This window comes from Saimiri boliviensis, chromosome 10 (genome assembly GCF_048565385.1).
Source record: "Saimiri boliviensis isolate mSaiBol1 chromosome 10, mSaiBol1.pri, whole genome shotgun sequence".
In the NCBI taxonomy this organism is placed as follows: domain Eukaryota; kingdom Metazoa; phylum Chordata; class Mammalia; order Primates; family Cebidae; genus Saimiri; species Saimiri boliviensis.
Window position 1 is genome coordinate 75,209,630 of NC_133458.1, and position 17,370 is coordinate 75,226,999.

Sequence of the window (17,370 nt, forward strand, 5' to 3'; positions counted from 1 at the left end):
TTCAGGTCACATGTGCCAATTTAACGAATGGTGGAAAGTCAGAACTTCTGAAATCAGGAAGCAGCAAATCCACACTAAAGCACATATGGACAGAAAGCAGCAAAGACTTGTCTATCAGCCGACTTCTGTCACAGACTTTTCATGGCAAAGAGAATGATACAGATTTGGACCTGAGATATGATACCCCAGAACCTTATTCTGAGCAAGACCTTTGGGACTGGCTGAGGAACTCCACAGACCTTCAAGAGCCAAGGCCCAGGGCCAAGAGAAGGCCCATTGTTAAAACGGGCAAGTTTAAGAAAATGTTTGGATGGGGTGATTTTCATTCCAACATCAAAACAGTGAAGCTGAACCTGTTAATAACTGGGAAAATTGTAGATCATGGCAATGGGACATTTAGTGTTTATTTCAGGCATAATTCAACTGGTCAAGGGAATGTATCTGTCAGCTTGGTGCCCCCTACAAAAATTGTGGAATTTGACTTGGCACAACAAACTGTGATTGATGCCAAAGATTCCAAGTCTTTTAATTGTCGCATTGAATATGAAAAGGTTGACAAGGCTACCAAGAACACACTCTGCAACTATGACCCTTCAAAAACCTGTTACCAGGAGCAGACCCAAAGTCATGTATCCTGGCTCTGCTCCAAGCCCTTTAAGGTGATCTGTATTTACATTTCCTTTTATAGTACAGATTATAAACTGGTACAGAAAGTGTGCCCTGACTACAACTACCACAGTGACACACCTTACTTTCCCTCGGGATGAAGGTGAACATGGGGGTGAGACTGAAGCCTGAGGAACTAAAGGTCATATGACAGGGCTGTTACCTCAAAGAAGAAGGTCACATCTGTTGCCTGGAATGTGTCTACACTGCTGCTCTTGTCAACTGGCTGCAAATACACTAGTGGTAAACAATCTGATGTAATTTCTTCCCAGTCAGCTTCATCCCTCAGTATAGTTGTAAATCATCACAGATTTTGAAGTCACTCTTGAAGACATGCTCTCACATATAGAGGTACACAAACACACTGTCATGCACATTTCAGCTTGCATCTATCATGATTCCTGTTGAGAGGGCTTTCATTGTCTGACTCATAATGATTCAGGATCAATTATCATCAAACAGAAGGATTAACTAGACAGAGAATGTTTCTAACACTCGCTGTTATGGAAATCTCCTTTAAAGTCTTGAGTACATGCTAATTGATTATCCCCACTCATGCATTCCTGCTGCTTGGAGTAGCTGTACTGGTAAATACTACTGTAGGAGTATCTGCTTGTTAAAACGGAAAAAAAAATGTGTCTTTAGAGCTCAGTATTCTTTATTTTATGAACACAACAAAATGTAGTAACTTTTTTCCAGCATACAGTAGGCACATTCAAGGTGGTCCAAGATGGCTCTTTTTTTCTATGAAAGGGGCCTGTTCTCAGTAAAGATGAGCAAACATTTGGAATTTACATGTAGGCAGACATTGGGATTACAACTTTCATCACCAATCATTGGACTTTTGTGAAGTTGAGACCAGCTAAGCCTGCTTAAATTAAGTTCTGATCATTATATAAGAAGGGAAATGCCTGGCAGACACCATGTAAGTTGTAAGTGTCTGTCTTATCTTTACTACACATATTGTAACAGATTCAATATCCTAGTCTTCATTTGTATGAATGGTTTGTATTGTACATAGTTTAACCAAGTGTTATTTGAGCTGCTTATTAATATTAACTTGTACTTGTCTCTGCTTGTTATTGGTTAAGAAAAAAGGATATGAGGAATTCATTTTATCAATGTAGCTGTGAAATCCATTAAAAAGAACAAACCTAATGTACAAAGCATTTATTCAGATCAAGTATTGTTGAAAACTATACATATAAAACATTACAGTCTGTCTGTATTTAGATATTTTATTTCTGGACAAAATGAAATGTACATAAAAATAAAACACTTAAAGTTGAGTTTCAATATGTACTTGTGTAAGATGGTGATTTAAGTGGTTCTGACAAGAAGAATGTGCTGGAATATAGTCATGGCTTTGCATCTCGTATCTCTAAATTTGTACAGAACTATCTCAACTGCTATTAGTTGCCCAGTCAAAACAACTTCAGAGTTTCAATCTGAAGCCTGGGGAATTTGTGGCATATAGCATTGCACACATTTTTGGTTTGCTGTCATGCTAGGTATTCAAGAATACCAAAAATCAATGAACATAAGGAGATAATTGAGGGCTCCTAAATTAATTATAAATAGTTGAATTGCTTCCTGTCCAGTCTTTATTTAGCAGAAGAATGAAAGTGAATGCATTATTTTTGCTTTAAAAGAAAGTCGAGATGCCTGAAGATTGTGGCTGAATTTTTCTGATTATACTGTAATGACTCAATTCACCTGAAGAAATTGTGATAACATTGGAGGGCCTCAGTGCTCAATTTACCTGTAGCATATTGGATCAACTTATTTATATTGCATTGTTTATGGACATTAACTTTATTTAAAAAATTGCTGTACACAATTTCAGCAAAATAACCAGATGAAGAAATATGTGAGGTGACCAATTTTAAAAGCCGCGAGTTGGGAATTGGATTTTGAAGTGCTTGAAAGGTTAACAAAATATGTCACATTAAGAACATGAATTCATTATTATCTTTCCCTCATGGTACTTGGAAATAAGTCTGTTTTCATGTAGAAAATAATAGAAGTACTGCAAGAGAAACAAAACCACAGAGTTCTAAAGTGAGAACTCAACCGATTTGACTAACAAGAGTCTTCAACTGCAAATTGAATATCCATTACTCTGTTAAATGTCCATTTTTTGAAATGCTCCAAAATATCTAGATGACCATTTATATCACTATATTAATTAATTTACTGCAGAATTTAGAAGCTAATGTTAGAGCAGCATCTCTGTGGCACAGCAGGCAATAAGAGCTTAATGAGTTCTCGCTACTGAACATGCTTGCCGTAGATAAATCTTGTCATTCTGGAGTTTACTTATTAAAAGTGATCACTTAGGAATTAGTTGTCTCTTAGCAAACATGAGAGTAAGTGAGAAAGGAAAAATGTATTTTTAAGGGATCATCTGATTAGTGGACTAAGACTCTCATTGTATGGTCTGATCAGTCCTTTTGTAATCCAAAATTCAAAATGAGACAAAGAAATGCTTCAGTCTCCATCTATCTTGCTCTCTAACTTCCCAGTGAAATGCAGCTTATACAGTTTTAAAAATACACAGAACACAGCTAATATTTAAAGAACTGAAATGATTTTCTGAGGTTTTTCTTTACAAGAAAAACAAAAGGAGGAAAGATGTAGCAAACTTCTAACAAGCATTTTAATCTTAAAAAAAAATCTAAACTTTCAGGACCCTCATTCTGGGCCAGTACACACTTATCCCAAACTTCTGTATCAACAACACCTCTATCTGTAATGGAGAAAAATGATTGATACAGAACTTTCAAAGAAATGTACTCGCACCCAATATATTCTTCCTTTCTTAGACAAGGAAATGGGTGAAGGAAGATGATCAATATCAAGGTTCAAAGGCTCAGTGGAAAACTATTAGACCAACTTGTTGCTTAAACAAACTGGACAAGTTTTAACTATGTTAGAAAATGCATTTGTTATTTGGAAAAAAACATTTAAGAATCACTAAGAAAATAACATTCTCTAGAAACAAATGTTATTTCATGCTTTTGCTGTAATATAGAAAAAAACTTCTGGGTGGAAAGGGACAGTATCTGACACAAACATGGATTTGTCACCTCATATTGTTCATTTCAAAAATATTTTAGTAAAATCAAAATTATTATAATAATTATTGTAGCTTCTTGCCTCATGGAAGAAAAATGATACAAAGTACTGGTTTATCTATGAAACAAAAACAATGAATTGTCATGTTATGTTCTGAGTTGGACATTTTTGGGTCCACGGTTCTTAGGAGAATTTCTTTGAATTAGTGGAAGGGGCATACCCGGTAATGGCACGTAGTAAAATTCTGACTACTTTGCAAGTAATTGAGATACTTGTTAAAAGTGTGGACTGGGAATTTTCAGGTTCCTACATTTCAGCAATAAATTGTAAGCCATATTTTTGCACAGAATAGATTAAAAATATCATGAGAAGCCTGAGAAAGTGTTTTATTTTCACTTTTTCCCCACTGCTTTATATGTAAGAAGCAGCCTAACCAATAAACAGCTCTTTGGAAAAACAATGTCCATCTCCACCATCAACTTTGAAAGCTCAGTTTTAGCCTGAAACACATTCTAATGGCTGTATTTATAAACCATTGGAAGACTTGGTTGATTCACCAGTTTTAGACCAGTATTTATTTGTTCAACTATCAATCTATTTACCTATTTTACATTTATTCTTTACATTTTTATTCAAATAAATTACAAGTTAGTATATGGATTCAAAAATTTAAAAATAAACATTAATTTGAATACAATTATGACCATTTACTCAATCTCTAGGCAACCAAAATTGAGTATAGATTAAATATAAAAATTGAGTACAGACTGAATGAAATCCTGAAAAACTTATTTTAAGGTCAGGCTTTTCTCAGGAGTTCCCTGCATATCAAAGAATGATTGCTGGGGTTGGGTACATAAGAGCAACAGCTTAAAATTGCAGTGTATTATTAAGTTTTAGATGCAATAATATCAGAAATATTTTACTTAACAAATTTATAATTTTTGTTTACTAGGATGGGAAATACAGAAAACTCCTAATAAGAGAGTTTTAGTTAGGATTTGCTCCGTGAGCAAGGTCTAAGAAACAGCCTTAATTTAGGAGAGCTCTAGTGCCAAGCAGCTAGCCAGTTGTCCCATGCTTGACCAAAAGTCCCTTTATATTTATTATTCTGCATCAGTGACAATATGCCTTTTATCACTGATGGTTTGCAGGATAACTGTAAAGCTTCTAGATGCAATGGCTGTGGAAGACTTAGAGACTTTCTGTTGGTGGCTAGAATAGCTGTGGCCATTGGAGGCCAGGCGTTGTTACCCAAAAATCTAGCTACTGAATTAGACGTACAGCTCTCTTCACATCCTCACCCAATAGTCTCTGGCTTTTTATTTCCTAATCTTATGTTAGGAGTTCAAAGGGACAAATATAATGTGACTCTTCCACTCAAACACAAGGTACACTTGGCCTTTGTGATTGTGATAATTTAAAGAAATAAAGAAAATTGTCAGAATGCAGCTATTGCCGAATAAGTACTTTAAAAAAAATAAATAAAACATCTATCACTGTTTCTATTACTGCCAAGATTTACCATGTGAATTTTCTGAAGTCCAGTTTTATTACCAAAATCAAATTGTTTTGCATTTTATAGCAGTTTTTGGTAGAAAGCATGGCCAAGTGACATCTCCTAAGTAGGTTGAAAATATTTCACAACTTACGTTAACAGAGGTAAAAAGTTGCTATTCTCTCTTACTACCTCCTCGCCCAAAAGAGAAAGAAGTACAAGTCCATGATAATGGCTAATACTTATTGAACACATACGGGTGGGCTATTTGCTGTCTAAGCAGTTTCTACCTATTCCCTCACTAAGCATCATGACTCTGTGAGGTAGGTACTCTCATGCCTGTATTGCAAGAAGAGACTGATGCTTAGGAACATGAAGTAACCTGCCTGAAGTAGCACAGCTCTTAAGTGATAAGGAGTCAAACACCGTCTCTAGACTCTAGAAGCTGACTTTTTAAACTGTTATTCCTCTCTGTTACTCTAATTTCAAATTTCATTGAAAAAATCTTTTACACAAAATTAGCACATTTAATGTAAATATAAGCATGGTATCATTATATGGAATATAGATAAATAATTCATTTAATTTACTTTTCTTTGGCTGTTCACTATTTCTCTTCTTTGCTCAGATACCCTCACAATCCTGTGGCAAATTCCAGCCCTGGTCGCTCTCAGGCAGATACCAGCTATGCAATGTAGTTGCCTCTGCCAATCCACTGCTATGGTAGCTAGCATTGGTCCCAAACTACTTTTTATAAAATTGTTTATTTTGGGCCAGAGTCGTTTCTGAGTTTGATACATATGATAGTTGCAGGTCAGGGATGAATGGAGTTATAATGTAATTCAGTATCACTCAAGATTCCTTCACAGAATCTCATTGCATGCTTAGGAAACTTACAGCAATGTGACTTAAGTTTTCCTTAAAAATGACTCAGGTAATTTTCATGTGGCTTTTATTCAACTGTTTTTATTTCATATCATAGTAAATCTTTCTCCCCTTCTATAGGCTTTGAACTGGGTATTCTTAGTCAAAACAAAAACACATGAGGGTGTATTTTCTGCAAAAAGCTTGTGAGTTGAGGAGACTTGAAAAGATTGCTTAACCCTCTCTTCTGATATGTTTCATTTTTTTTTGCTTTTAAGGTCTTATTCTTACACACACACACACACACCCAAAATGGTAACAATTGGCTGACTTGACTTTCTCAAGTTTCTTAGAAACCCAGCTCTATACACAAAAACAGGAATTGGAATACACAGAATGCTTTTGGCTACTGTGCCCTGGTACTATGATTATGACAGTGACACTTATACTCAATTTTTTAAACTTATTCATGTTTTGCTCATGTAAAAAAGAGAACCATAAGTGTGAAGGCAAGTTATACTCCATTATGTTAACTAGAATCATGGTCAAATTGTAGCATGTTATAAATAATCTATGAACTCAACATATGAACTCTTTTTCATTAACCGAACCTAGTCACCTTATTTTTCCACTAATTTTAGAAAAAAGTAAATTTTATTAAAATGAAACACATTCAAGTCTAAACTATTTCACTCTCTACAAATTTCAAAACACTAGAAGTTTAGTTGACCTTAAAATGATATTTGTTGTCTTTGGTTCATAGGATTTTTGTTTCTTTTCATCAGGTACTTGTGAGGTATTATTCATGCAGTTATTTTTCATGGGGACTTCCGCAGTATGTGCCCCCATTTCCTGTATACACATTCACCTCTTTGTGCCATGTGGGCTTCCCCCAAATTAGACAACTACAACTTTCCACATCCAAGCCTCTGCTATATTAGAGCCAAAAACCAAATAAGAACACTGGAAATTCTTGGTAAATTTATTCTGAAAATTTGCTAGAGCTAATGGTCTTGACATAAAACGTTTCTCTGTCTGTTGCTTTGTTTTCTTTCAACTTGTGTTATGTATATCAAAAGAAATGTCTTCAAGCACAAGGATGTAAATTCTGTATCATATCTAATGGAGTTACTTGGAAAAAGTTAAGGTCATGCAGAGCCAGTTTCTCCTCACTCATTTCACCAACTCAGAATAGGTGTTTCTCATTCACACTGTGAAGAAAAGGAATTCTGGTGGAAGCAAGGTTATAAATGCTGCGGTGGCCATGCGAAAGAGCCTTGAGTTTTTGGGGCTTCGGGATCCGACAGCAGAGGGATACTTGCTTCTGGAGTGGAATGGGAGGAAACAGTAAGCCTTGCAGCAGAGCTGAGATGGCTGTATGGAGCAGCTAGACCATTGGGAAAGGGGTGTCAAAAGTCTCATGAGAACAGCAGGAAGTTTTCTGTTGTAGCAGAGTGGCATAAACTTGACAGAGCCCCGAGTACCAAAAAGGCCCTGAGATTGGAACAAGTAGTATATAGGAACTATCATCTACCAGACCTGACTACTGCTGACTAGATGGGATGTGAGTTTCTGGGAGGCCAGTGTGGGCTGATGGTGACTAAGAATTGGGTGCTAGCTTCTGCCAACACCATAGCATTATGTATACCCTGTGAGAGTTGTATGTAACCTTTGGAACAGGTTCTAATCATCTCTAGATACGTTGAAAATAGCTTCGACTGGCTGAGATTTTGTGTTTTCCATGTTGTAGAATTTGAGTTTAAGACAAAAAGTTAAGCTACAGAAAGGTAAAATTACTTTTTTCACAGTTGATTATGTGACTAACGTGAAATAGATGTTATTTTATCATTTGATGGAATTTGATGATATATATTTTGGGAAAAGTACAATGCTAGCACACAGTGAAACAGTGAGATTTTAATATAGAGATACCTATATCGAAGGACAATGCAGTTTATTAAAATGTAGAGATGATTTTGCAACATTTATATGATGCTTTCCATCTAATAGAAATTCAACATTTTAATATTGGCTTAAATGATTTTCATAAATAATGGTTTTAATTTCAAAGGACAATTATAGAAGCATGAAAGAGATGGTTGAGGGTAAATATGTTTGCTAATCACGCCTTCAAAATTCTTCCCCCCTTCCCCTTCAAGAATGGAATTTTTACACTTTGTGGATAAGTGTAGATCTTAGTTTCAAGCATTGACATACTAAAAGACACAGAAATTTTAGGAAATCTTACACACCTGTGCTATGGGAGATGCATTGCACTGGGAATAAGACCCAATCTCACTCATCAGCTACACATCTAACACTCTTCCATCACACCGAATTATACTTTCTCCACTCTCTCTGAGAGGGCCTACTTGTACAACTATAAAATCATGTTTCTATATTAGGGTCATGGTCTACACATATGATCCAGATTCCAGAATTTCCAGACATGGTAAAATTTCCATTGCCTGGTAAATTTCTAATGCCTGGTAAATTTCATTTTCTTTGTTTGGATCACAGGATTTTTGTTTTATTTTCATCAGGTATTTGTGAGATTGTACTCAAAAATATACACTGCCATAGTTAATTGCCACTGCCGAGGCCTCTGAAATACGACATAAAGGAGGCCAAGAAGGAGACAGAACCAAGCCATTTGTATGACCTTCTTAGTATTCATGTATTCACTTGACATATTTACTGAATGTCTACACGCGTTATACACCAGTTTAGGTACTGAAAATATAGCAGTTACCAATATAGACAAAGTCCCTGACTGCATGGAGCTCAGAATCTAGTGAGACAAGACAGCACTCACTAAAAAAAACAGTACATCTGGTGGTAATGAGTGTTAGGAAGACAAAAGAGAGGTATGAGGTAGGGGTTTATTAGTTTCTTTTTTTTTTTTAACTGATGGTTTGGAAAGGTGGATCTTGTATTCTGTGGTAACATTTGAAGGAAGTGAGGGAGCTAGTCATAAGGATATCTAGTACAAAAGCATTCTATAAGACATAGCATACCAATTGTAAATGTCTGAGGCAGCGGCTTACTGGGTGTGCTTTTGGTGAAAGGCAAAAGGACCAGTGTAGCTGGAGTGGAGTGAACACTGAAGAGAATCTTAGAAAATTAGCTAAGAAAGGGAGCAGAATATTGGCTTTACTTGTGAATGTGAAATAAATCTTCAGAACTAGTGCTATTACCTGCCTTACTTTATGGACCACTCTGCACTCTGGAAAACGGATTGTAAGTGGGAAGGGTGGCTGCAGTGAGGCTAGATGTGAAGCTAGCATAATACACAGATGAGAGATGGTGAAGGCTTAGATTTAGACCATGGGGGTAGTAGTGTTGGCAGTGAGGAATGATTAGATCCTCCATATAGTACAAAAGTGGAGCCTAGGATTAACTGGCTGATTTGGTAGTGTTGTGTAAAAGAGAGACATTAATTGATGCCTTATTTATTTTTTACATTCAGGTTACAAATAAAGAAAGATGCTTTATAAAAGCAAACATTTAAAAATCTGCTTTGATGTTAGGAGAAAGTTACAGATGTGCGTGCCCCTGTGTTCTCTCTTCTAGTACACTTGATCTGTCCCTTTGAAATCCATAGAAGGGAAATAATTTAATTTTACATTTTGAATACTCTATATCTCCTTTGAGTCCATTCTGATTGTCACTTACTCTTAAAAGCACTATGAGATTTACATAGTTATTTTCTTGAGATGTTACTATTTAAAAATACATGAACAACCCATTCAACAGGTATAAAACTTGTTTTATATTGATCCAGTGTTGAAAATTTGAGAGAAAATTTATTATGTAAATTAAAAGGAACAAGTAAATAAAATAACATGTAAATTTCTTTATGTTCCATTTTAAATCATTATTTCTTATTCATATCTAAGTATACCTACATATAATCTGCCAATAAGTCAGAGATTCTGAAGTTGGCTTTTATGGAGACCATGAAACTCCCCAAATTGTGCATTTATTCCTTTTACTTAAAAAAGAGATTCGATTTTCCAACATATTTGCAAAAGTGTTTTTAAATGTAAAAAAAAAATGTAACAACAAAATGAAATGATAAAGGAGTAACAAAATGATTTGTGGGACTGAAGCTACTAGCTAATTAGCTATATTAATAAAGGAGAATTTTGAAAGATTTTTGGAAGATTACTTAAAAAGTATCTGTTTTGTACTTAACCATCTACAATTTAAAAAATTATTTTTGATGCAGCTGAAGTTATCTTTAAATTTTCAAACTTCTGAATAAAAGTTCAATAAACAAAACAATAACTTAGAATATTACTTCTTCCTAAAATGTCTGTAAACATATTTGTGGCATACTTTAAAATCAGATGTTGTCACGACAATTACTTGTGAATCTATAAAACCTTTTCAAAATCTGTGAGCACTAACATTGGACTTGAACTCATGTTTCCCTGAAATGTGACATTAAACTGAAAACCATGAAATAAGCTATAAACCACAAAATGGAAAGGTTTAATAATCTGTCTAGAAAAAAATTAATTATGTAATTGGGTATGCCATTGTACACTGGATACTACATTTAATTCATATTGATGTACTTTAGTGGGACAATTGATTCAAAAATATTGTGCTTGAAGATTACATATGTAGAACTGATATTTACTTAGAAATGTACATGTATGTGGTGGTTGAATAGTCAGCTATAGTTGTCAGTTGATGCTGACTCTTCTCATATTATTGTTTAAAAACAAAACAAAATAATACAAGTTTGTTTTTGTTTGTTCCACAATTTCATATGTGGAAATTGACATTAATATTTATAGGCCTCTGGGATAGCATTCAGTGTTTTGTTGTAGAATAATAGTTTGGTAGTTATAAAAGTTAAGTGTCTTAAATAGTATATGTTCCCTAAATATATTTCTGCTCATAAGGGATCCTGGGGATGATGTTGTTATCAATGTCAAATAAAGATCACTGCAGGAATGAATAATTGAAACATTTTAAAAATGTATTTCTCTTTTTTCTCCTTTTTCCAATGGTGTGATTTAATTTGATAACATTCAAAGATATCAACTATTTCCAGCATCTTTGAATGGCATAAACTTGACTTTCGAATTTGTGGTCAGCTTGTTTTGACTTACATCTTTATAATCTAAAAGGTGTGTTAGTCTTGAAAACAAAATGAAAATAAATGTATAAAGGATACAAGGTTGTCTCTAACTCTAATATGTATATGTCTAAAATTCCTGAGTCAGCAATGAACTTTAAGTTGTGTAGTGTTCTCTTCCAGCACTGCTGTAGCAGACACTGACACTGTCCTATGTCACTACTCTCTTCACCACTGCAGTCCACATTAGTTCAATTTCCAACTGCCAGCACCTGGACTTCTTCTCCTGAAGGCTTCCTTTGTCCACTGGAGCCTGCTCAGCTAACTGCACAGCAGGACAGAAGCATTCAGGAAATAGTGTTCTTTGGTACTCAAGAACTGGCTTCTTCCACATGTTACCAGAGAAGTCCTCAACCAATAATCTCAAGAGAGATATTTTGATGTGGGTATTGTATATGAATTCACCAAGCCCCACAGTACTAACACACTTTACTGAATTTCTTCTTCTTTTCTGTTTCACATCTTCAGTACATTATTGATGCCACATATAATCACCTTTAATATAAATTACTTTCATTCAAATTTTTGTCTCAGGAAATGTTTCTAAGGGAATGCACATTAAGAGTATTTGATCATGGTATTTGCTCTCAATCATACATATAAAATGACATCTTGTGTGAATGTAGATTTTAAAAATCATATTTATGGAGGCATAATTTACACACAATAAAGTACTATCATTTTAGTTGTACAGTTCAATAAATTTGTATACAACGATGTAATTTCCTTCATTATAATCAAGATATGGAACATCTCTATCTTCCTAAAACATTCCCTCATGCCCCTTTGTAGTCAACCCCCATGACCCCCAATAGTCCTCCTTCATTATTGATTAGTTTTTCTTATTCTAGAATTTTATATAGAAGAAATCATGGCATATATACTCTTTTTTTCTGGCTTCCTTAACTCTGCATTATCTTTTTGAGATTCATTATGTGTTTTATGAATCAATAGGTTTTACTTATTGCTGAGTAATACTCCATTGCATAGAAATGCAACAATTTGTGTATTCATTTGTTTGTTGATAGACATTTGGGTTGCTTCCAGTTTTGGGCTATTATGAATAAAACTGCTTTGAATGTTTGTCAACAAGCCTTTGTGTGGACCTATGTTTCATTTCTTTCGGTTAAATACCTAAAAAGGGAATTCTGGGTTGTTTAATAGGGTATATTTACCTTTAATTTTTGTTAAACTGGTTTACAAAGTGGTTTTATACATTTTATATTCCCACCAACGGACTATGTGAGTTACAGTCTCCCCAGGGCTTTCCCAACAGTAGACACTGTCAGTCTTTTAAAATCTTAGCCATTTTAATGTGTATGGAATAGGGTCTCATTATGATTTTAATTTGTATTTTACTCTTTATTGGAGATGCTAGGTATCTTTCAGATGTTTAATGGCAATTTATAGATTTTCCATTTGTGAAGTGTCTGTTAAACTCAATAATATTAAAGTTATTGACTTTAAAATGTTAAGATTGAGTTGTAGACTTTATATATTCTGGATAACAGTCCTTTATTACATAAATTTATTGCAAATAATTTCTCTATAGTGTTTTTTGAAGAACAGAGTTCAATTTGTCATTATTTAAGTTATTGTGCTCTTGATGTCCTATCTAAGAAATCTTTGCCTGCTCTTTATTTTGTCCAGAAATTTTAGAGTTCTAGATTCTTTGGTTTCATCTATGATGTACTTAAAGGTAGCTTTGTGTGAACTGTGAGGTTTTTTTCAAATGAACATAGTTTTTTTCCAGCAACACTATTTGTTGACAGGACTGTCTTTTCCTCACTGAATTATGTTGACAACATTGTAAAAAAACGATTAAACATATATATGGAGTCTACTTTTGCACACCACTTGGTTCCATTGATTTCTATGTATACATTTTGCTATATTATGATTTCATTTTTCTTCATTTCAATATATTTTCTGGTTTCATTATGATATTTTTGACGCATTTTATCTTTAGAAAAATGTTGTTTCATTTTCAAATATTTGTGGATTTTTCAGATGTGGTATTGTTATTGATATTTACTTTAACCTTATTGTGGTTAAAGAATACACTCTAGGTGACTTGTCTCTCTAGATTTCCTGAGATTTCTTTTATGGGTTAGCATATGGGCTGTCTATTTTAGTGGATGGCTTGTTAATGTGCCCTTGAAAAGAATGTGTGTCCTCCTGTTGTTTGTTATGGAGTAGTGTAATGTCAATTATGTAAAGTTGGCTAATAATGCTTAGCTATTCTATAGTCTTACATATTTTGTGCATACTTAATTTTTCATTACCAAAGTAAGAGTATTACAATCTGACATTATCCGTATTAGTTTTATTATTTCCTCACTTATTTCTGACACTTTTTCTTCATGTAGTTTTAAACTATTTTGGGCATATACACATGTAGAATGTTACATTCTGTTGACAAATTAAGACTTTTTATGTTCTTCTTTACTCTTGGTAATATTTCTCAATCTTAAATATATAATTTTAAAATATTATATAGCCAGTCCATGTTTATTTGTTAGTATTTTCATAGTGGACCTAAAAAAATGCTTTTACTATTTACCTACCCATGCCTTTATTTTTACAATGTGTTTCTTATAGGCAGTTGGGTATAGTGGACACTGTGGTGTGTCACTCATACACATCTTCAATAAAAGACTTCTAGCCCAAGCTTTTGAGAGTGCTGTCAGCAGATAGGCTTTAGCTTTCAGTTTCTTCATGAATTGCTTCTGCTTCAGAGGGTTGCCTCATCATGTCTTCAGAAATTACATTTCTGGTTCCAGTTGATGTATCAGAAAAATATGAGGCTAATCTGAGTTTTTTTCTTTGTAGAATATCCATTTATAAAAAAGTCATCTTTATACTTCACCTTTATTCTGACGTTTTCATTATATAGAAAATCAAATAATTATCTGCAAATGTTTAAAAATGTTAAGAGATATTTATCCTACTAAGTTTCCGTTTCTGTGTTAATCTATGAAATGTGGGCTTTGCTTGAGTTTTATGTTCTTTGGAGCTGGGAATTGATGATGTATATTAATCTAGAAAGGGTCATGTCTATTATAAAATAAAGTAATTTAAACTTGTTTTTAAAGATTCAGATTAGACAGGATAAAAATATAATACCAGGACTGACTGGCAAGATGAGTTGGTATATTCTGATCAGTAGACTCAATGGCAGATGCATTTACCTTATTCCTCTACCCTCTGCAAGTGTCCTACAGAAGTACTTATATAGCATAGATGAGTGATCAGTTTCCAATTTGATAACTGAATGGAAAAGGTAGAAACATGTATTGAAAACACATTAGGTCCCAGTTACTATCCTTGGCACTTTACATATTCCCTCCTTCGATCCTAGAGAGTAAACCTGTGAGAGCCATAGATGCAATCACTCATGTTTTACTGATGGTGAAACAGATTCACAGAGGTTAACAGAGTGGACTTTGAGTCTGATTCCAAACTAGGTGCTCCTTTTATGCTTTCATTTTGGTCTTAATTTTTGGACATAATGAAACAGAAGTTTTGGTATTAATTTTTTCCTTGTCTACAAAATATGCTAATAGATCTCTGAGTATATATTTTATTTTTTGTTGGTAAAGTATACAAAGAAATTTAAGAAAAGAACTCTAATGTTATTCATATTTGAAGATGATACAAATATTTTCAGATAATGTACATTAAATATTTAACTCTGATGACCTAGATACATTAATATTGTATAGTAGCATTTGCATGCTAACATTTTAAAATGCACTTACTTCTTAGTTATACCCTTATTCTGAATTATGGGGTCATGATTAAATATCTAACCAAGTACTGAAAACAATGGCAGAGGTTTGACATAGCTGCAGTTGTAAATTGAGGGTCAAGGTGACTATTTACTTCTAGCATCTGCCTATATATGTAGATGCCTATATGCCTATAGTATAGGCATTTAAGAATAGACTAATGTTGATTAATGTTTTTGTAGTGTACTCAAATCTTTTTACATTTAACTTATTCACACCTTTAAGTGAAAAAAGAGATTTGCCTTTTTGTAAGATAAAGAATGTGCACATAGCATATTTTGACATTAGTAGGGTATAATGTGTGAAACAATACAGATATCCTTAATGCTATGAAAACCAGGTAAACTATTTTTAGTAATTTTTAAATTTTGAGTGAATAAATTGCATAGGAAGACATTTTAGAAAGCATATGGATTTTCACATAAAACAACTACTTTATGATAAATGACATATTTAACTGACAAGACTAATACATGGCTATAATTTCTTCCGAATATTTCATTTTTCAACGACTGCTTAGCTTTACCCTACCCAAGTGTATCTGTCTTTTTCTGCACATTGCTGATTTCTTACTCTGTTGGTATTAGAATTGAGAAAATCAAATAATATTTTAAATATGAGGCTCTTTATTTATTGCAGTCATTTTTGTAAGAAAATTATGCCATTATTCAGCCCCTACAATGCTCTAGACATCATAATAGGTGGTGAAAACACCAAACTTTTTTTTTTTAAGAAATTACACATGGTAGGGGTAAAAACAATTTCTATCTCGTGATAAATATAGTTATATTATACCATATCATATCAGCATGATATGATATGAAAGATAAATTGCTTTGGTGAACCAGATGAAGAAATAAAGTATCTTGCCTCTAGATAGAATGAAGTGCATTATGGTTTAGGTGCTCCCTCTAGTTCGAATGCAAGTAATTTATTTGAAAGGTAGGTAAGTGAGACTGGGAAGGACAGGCAATAAAAGGGCTTTAATAACTGTAGGTAAGCAGAGGTAATATTTACACATGTAATTGGACACAGAATAAAAATAGGCTAAGAATTATCTGAAAGCCATAACATCAACTGTGCAACTTAAGTAAAGGATCTAAGTTTCATAATAAGATGAATAACAAATAATTTAGGGGACCCAGACTGATGCTGTTTGTATAGAGAAAAATGATTGTATGAGTGCTTTGCTGACACGTATTTTTCACAATTTTCTTAATTAGTCCAAAGCACTTTGAATGCTCAACTTGAAAATATAAGAGCAGTGTGAAGCTAACATTTTCCACTGAGAATATCTCACCAATAGGCATGTTCTGTGAAGCAAGTAGATAGTTTTGAGTATTCTTTTTTCCTAAGGATTTTGATAAGAATGTGTGAGATAGATTGTTGGAATTGAAAAGAGAGTCCCTAACAATAGCAACATTTTTTTTCTCCATTCTACACAATATGACAGATAAAGAATAAATTTGCAGGCCAAAATACCAACTCTCTTGTTGATAGAGACTCTGCATGAAGATATGCTGAATGGGTCTATATCCACACCCAAGAACTGGGCTGACATACCCAAAGGTTGGGGAAATAAACTTTCCCATGTGGATCGCCTTCCCATGGAAAATGGAGCAAGGTGAGAGGAATTTCTACTTTTGAGGGCCAGCTTGTTCTGGGTGAGCTGAGTACATGCACAGTTATACTCCTCAAATTTGTCAGATATACCATTGTGTTCCCAAGTGGCAGAGACAGTGAAGGAGTAGAGAGAGGTCAGGAGTGTGTATAGAACGCATTCTTCTTCATAAATACCACAATTTGTGTTGGAGAGGTGGCAGGGGAGGGATATTTCTATTTTTTAGAAAGTATGTTAAAATATTAGAAAAAAGTATAGAAAAAGTTAATCTAGTTTTTTCCTATTAAAAAATATGGGGTAATTTAGGACAAAACGAAGAAAATCCATTATTTTTAACTAATCATAATGTTAAAAATATAGAGAATTATAGCATCATAATATACCTTAAATAAGAATTTTCTATTTGTTTAAAGTTTGGTACTTACATTTTGGGCATCACCTTTATCCTAAACAATAAGTGTAAAACACAGCTGTAATAACAAACTTAACTAAAATTTAACTTTGCTCCAAATTAGCTTTAACAGTGTCACTATACTTTTAAATGTAATGTAGTCTACATCATCTTCCAAATTTTTGCTCTATAAAATATCTAAGCAGCAAGATGCTTATATTTGAAAAATGGCATCATCACATTAGTTGGAAAAATATTGAGCTAGTAAAGCTTTGAAGGTCCCAGAGTATGATTTTTTTTTAAATTTGT

At 33.8% G+C, this 17,370-nt stretch overlaps 1 protein-coding gene across 2 annotated transcripts in view; it reads left to right on the forward strand.

Moving 5' to 3' along the window:
* Positions 1 to 12,589, forward strand: part of NXPH1 (neurexophilin 1) — a 325,199-nt gene extending 312,610 nt beyond the window's left edge. For both annotated transcript variants that reach the window (XM_003921250.4, XM_074379506.1), the window contains one exon: positions 6 to 12,589. In XM_003921250.4, coding sequence (XP_003921299.1) covers positions 6 to 767 — 762 coding nt within the window. In that variant the 3' untranslated portion in view covers positions 768 to 12,589. The remainder of the gene's footprint in view (positions 1 to 5) is intronic.
* Positions 12,590 to 17,370: the final 4,781 nt, after the last annotated feature.